This window comes from Chiloscyllium plagiosum, chromosome 18 (assembly GCF_004010195.1).
Source record: "Chiloscyllium plagiosum isolate BGI_BamShark_2017 chromosome 18, ASM401019v2, whole genome shotgun sequence".
NCBI lineage: Eukaryota > Metazoa > Chordata > Chondrichthyes > Orectolobiformes > Hemiscylliidae > Chiloscyllium > Chiloscyllium plagiosum.
In genome coordinates, this window is record NC_057727.1 from 7,161,253 (window position 1) to 7,166,506 (window position 5,254).

Here is a 5,254-nt window from a genome sequence, read left to right on the forward strand (position 1 = left end):
ATACCCATCCAGATGCCTTTTAAATGTTGTAATTGTACCAGCCTCCACCACTTCCTCTGGCAGCTCATTCCATACACGCACCACCCTCTGCATGAAAAAGTTGCTCCTTTGCAGATGGGGTACTGGGCTAATAGATGGGGTACTGGGCTAATGGTCGGATACTTGGTAGTGTGGATGAGCAGAGGGATCTTGGTGTCCATGTACACAGATCTCTGAAAGTTGCCACCCAGGTAAATAGTGCGGTGAGGAAGGCATATGGCGTACTGGCTTTTATTGGTAGAGGGATTGAGTTCCGGAGTCCTGGGGTCATGTTGCAGTTGTATAAGACTCTGGTGCGGCCGCATCTGGAATATTGTGTGCAGTTTTGGTTGCCATACTATAGGAAGGATGTGGAGGCACTGGAACGGGTGCAGAGGAGGTTTACCAGGATGTTGCCTGGTATGGAAGGAAGATCGTATGAGGAAAGACTGAGACACTTGGGGCTGTTTTCATTAGAGAAAATAAGGTTTAGGGGTGACTTGATTGAGGTGTACAAGATGATTAGGGGGTTAGATAGGGTTGACAGTGTGAACCTTTTCCCGCGTATGGAGTCGGGTATTACAAGGGGGCATAGCTTTAAATTAAGGGGGGGTAGATGTAGGACTGAAGTTAGGGGTAGGTTCTTCACTCAGCGAGTCGTAAGTTCATGGAATGCCCTGCCAGCAGCAGTGGTGGACTCTCCCTCTTTATGGGCATTTAAGCGGGCATTGGATAGGTATATGGAGGATAGTGGGTTAGTATAGGTTAGGTGGGCTTGGATCGGCGCAACATCGAGGGCCAAAGGGCCTGTACTGCGCTGTATTCTTCTTCTTCAGAATCAGGCCATTCGGCCCATTAAGTCTGCTCTGCCATTCGATCATGGCTGATATGTTTCTCAATCCCATTCTCCTGTCTTCTCCCCTGTAACCTTTGATCCCCTAACCAAAAACCTATTTATCTCTGTCTTAAATACACTCAATGACCTGGCTTCCAACCCCTCTGTGGCAATGAGTTCCGGTAGATTCACCACTCTCTGGCTGATGGAACCCCTCCACATCTCAGTCATTACTTCACTCTGAAGCTGAGCCCTCAGGTCCTAGTCTCTGCTACTAGTGGAAATATCTTCTCCATGTCCACTCTATCCAGGCCTCTCGGTATTCTGTAAGGTTCAATCAGATCACCCTCATCTTTCTGAACTCTATCGAGTGCAGACCCACAGTCCTTAACCAGTCCTCTTATGACAAACCCTTCAGTGTCAGGATCATTCATGTAAAACTCCTCAGGAACCCTCTCCACAGGTCCCAGAATTACTCATAATATTCTGAATACAGTTGATCCAAACTGGAACACGCGGCAAGAAAGGGCAAAGCAAGCAGATTCACCAGTAACATCAAAATGTTTGATTAATATTTGAAGGGGGAAAAAAAAGTGCTGTACAGCAGGAGAAGGAGGTAGGTCGAGCTCAACAGCTCTTTCAGAGGGTTGGCACAGGCATAATGGGTAGAGTGGCCTCTCTGTGTTGTTTGGTTTTCCTGCAGTTCCATGATACTTACAGAACGCCCTGGTTCTCCTTGTCGCCCCTCGTTTCCCTGTTTAAAGAAACACAGTGAGAACTTCTTGTGAACACAGAAACTAACGACAACACAATCACACAGAGATACAACCAACTATAAGGCGATAAAAGGTGAGTGACAACAAGGGGGTTAGCTGCAGTAAATCACTCATCAGCTATTGAAGGTGTACTGCAGAGACTGAAATATATGAAGATAATGTAAGGGATTCAATATGTGCAATTAAAATTGGGAAGCGGGGTGGGAATAAAGGATAGCCTTGTTATGAAGATTTTTGCAAAGTTTAACACTGAATTGTCAAAAATGCTTGCACAAAGAAGGAATTTTTATAGTACCTTTCATGAGTTTAGGATGCTGCAAAGCATTTTACAATCAGTGATGTGTAACATTCACTGTTACTACCACCATTACAGTCACTGTGGTAATGTAGGAATTGTGACAGCTAATTTGCGCATAGCAAGATCCCACAAACAGCAATGTGATAATGACCAGATACAGGAGGTTCCTGGGTTACAAAAGACTTGCGCTCCTGACTGCGTTTGGAAGTTGATCTGTATGTAAGTCGAACACAACACAGTACAGTTAAAATATCCGTTCATAAGCACAGTCAAACATTTGCAAGACAGAACTTTAAAATTAAAATAATAGGGATCTCATTCGTACGTATGAGTGTTCATCAGTCAGATGTTCTTAAATCAGGGACCCCGTGTAACTTGCTTAATAAACAAGGTTAGAAATTACTGCAGAAACTCAGCAGGTCTGGCAGCATCTGTGGAGAGAAAGCAGAGTTAACATTTCAAGTCCAGTGACCTTTCTTCAGAACTGACCCTTCAAGAACAGTTGCTGAAGAACGTTAACTCTGTTTTCTCTTCACAGATGCTACCAGATCTGCTGAGTTTCTGCAGCAATTTCTGTTTTTGTTTCCAATTTCCAATATCTGCAGTTCTTTGCTCTATTAACCTGTCTGTCATGTTTGCTGAGGGATAAATGTTAATCAGGAGTCCTGAACAGCAACACAAGGTTGTTACATCCGACTGAGGTGCATCGATTTAAGGCTCCATCCAAAAGAGAGCACCACTGACAGTGCAGCACTCCACCAATGCAACAGGCTAAATTTTCAGGAATACATCAACAATGTTTTATTTTAGTGGAGAGAATACTACCTCCTGAGCTAGCACATAGTATCTAGGGGAAAGAGTATTCATGATACTAAACAGTGATGCATTAATTGCAAGGATTGCCTCCCCACTTGAGCTTGAGAGACAATGTCAGTGATGCCTGTTTTGTCTTTTAGCAGGACGAAGAAGGTAGATTTCTCAGAGAAATATGCCCTGGATTGGAAACTACATCACAGGTCGCGACAGGCGGAAATGAGCTACCCTGTCTTCGAATCAGCAGCCTCTCCAATCACATCTCGCCAAAGATGGCACTGTCTCTGGAGTCAACTCCTGAAACCCCACCATTTCTGAGAGTTTACAGGGAGAGAGATCAAAGGGCGGCACGGTGGCACAGTGGTTAGCACTGTTGCCTCACAGCGCCTGAGACCCGGGTTCAATTCCTGCCTCAGGCGACTGACTGTGTGGAGTTTGCACGTTCTCCCCGTGTCTGCGTGGGTTTCCTCCGGGCGCTCCGGTTTCCCCCCACAGTCCAAAGATGTGCAGGCCAGGTGAATTGGCCATGCTAAATTGCCCGTAGTGTTAGGTAAGGGGTAAATGTAGGGGTATGGGTGGGTTGCGCTTCGGCGGGTTGGTGTGGACTTGTTGGGCCGAAGGGCCTGTTTCCACACTGTAATGTAATCAAATAAACACGGAATATGAAAGTCGAATTACTCTTGAACAAAAACGCTGGAAGACTGTTTTCTTCAAGAAACATTGAAAGTTCAGTGTACCAGAGGAAGAGGGATTGACGTGACCTGGATGCTTTTTGAGTGGGATGTGGATCTCACCATCAGTGAAAAATCAACAGGCCAAATGATTTCCTATCCTGAGGAATAACATTCTCACCTTTTCACCTCTGGGGCCACTTGTACCTGGCAATCCCTATAAAGGAAGTAAAATGACAATTACTACACATGGTATTTCTTCAGCTAGCACTCCTGTCCATAATAGCGTAGAGGAATGAGCACAGATGAAAATAGCTTTAGTCTTCCAAGTAAGACAGAAAACTACCTCGTTGTCAATTTGCAGAATGAAAGGTGCCCAATTCCAATGCTAGACCCATCTTAATTGATGCAGTCTAGCAAAACCATGCAAGGCTGCATTGGGGTGAATGCTTGCAGAAGCCAAGGCCTGCTTTTGCAGGAATAGCACCATATTCCAGTAAGTAAACTGTTTCGAGATCCCAAAGTCAATTTGATGATTACTGGGAGAAGGTATAGGTGTAAGGTCAATGGATGAGGGTGCAGAATGGCTGGCATTGAGAGCCAACTGTGTGAGGGGGTGGGTCAGTGAGTGAGAGGGAAGGGTGGGTCAAGGTTTGGAAGAGTTGGTCGGGTCAGGCAGGGGGATTTGGTGTCTGCAGGCAAATGTTGCGTATTGGGAAGGTTGTGATTGGATGTGGAGAGAGGGTACGTTGATGCCTGTGCCAGTCTGGGAGGGAGGTTGTTCTTGGCGGAACAGCTAGGGAGGGCTTGGGTCTGGTTCAAAAGTAAAGTCAGCGCAAGTTCAACACAGTAGAACCTCGATTATCCGAACAAGATGGACAGGGAGTATTTTGTTCGGATAACCCATTGTTCGGATAACCGGAAACAAGCGGTATTTTGAGAGTGCTGGTTATCCGAACATTTCTCGGCTTTCTGGCAATGCGCTCCATAATGCCGTTTAACTAATAACTGAATGCTGAGTTGCCTAATGCCATTTTTACGGGAGATTGAAATCTTGTTCGAATCATCCGAAATACGGAAAATTGATGTTCAGATAATTGAGGTTGTATTGTAGTTCCCTAGGAATGAATGGGGTTGCCACACAACAGTATTCTTGTAAATCCCACAATCTGTGGGGTGATTTCTTGTAAATAAAAACATGCACATTTGCAACTCAGGCAGGACACTGGAGAACTGCCCACCGCGTGGTAGGAGATTGCAAGTGCTCTGGGAAATGGCTGGCCAAGAGGAGTGACTCTCGCTCCAAATCAGTAGAACTTCGATGGAACCGCCTCAAAGAGAATTTCCTCAAATGTGCTCTGTGCAGATTCTTGGTTGATGGAGATAAACATGCTCACCAGGAAGTATTCCCAATGGAGACAATGACAACCATTATCCCAGAAGTACCACTCTCCAATGAAGTGGAAAATCACCAATGCTCCTTGGAGAGCATCTTCCAAACCCACAATCACCTCAAAGACAAGGGATGGAAATGTGTTGCTGGAAAAGCGCAGCAGGTCAGGCAGCATCTAGGGAACAGGAGAATCGACGTTTCGGGCATTAGCCCTTCTTCAGGAATGAGGAAAGTTGGTCCAGCAGGCTAAGATAAAAGATAGGGAGGAGGGACTTGGGGGAGGGGCGTCGGAAATGTGATAGGTGGAAAGAGGTCAAGGTGAGGGTGATAGGTCAGACTGGGGTGGGGGAGGAGAGGTCGGGAAGAAGATTGCAGGTTAGGAAGGCGGTGCTGAATTCAAATTCAGCACCGCCTTCCTAACCTGCAATCTTCTTCCCAACCTCTCCGCCC

The 5,254-nt window shown here is 45.9% G+C and overlaps 1 protein-coding gene across 1 annotated transcript in view; it reads right to left on the minus strand.

The window, feature by feature from the left end:
- LOC122559237 (collagen alpha-1(VII) chain-like) overlaps positions 1–5,254 on the minus strand; it is a 262,907-nt gene that overhangs the window by 173,251 nt on the left and 84,402 nt on the right. Inside the window, exons 35-36 of the mRNA XM_043708618.1 lie at positions 3,593–3,628; positions 1,572–1,607 (exon numbers count right to left, since the gene is read on the minus strand). Coding sequence (XP_043564553.1) covers positions 1,572–1,607; positions 3,593–3,628 — 72 coding nt within the window. The remainder of the gene's footprint in view (positions 1–1,571; positions 1,608–3,592; positions 3,629–5,254) is intronic.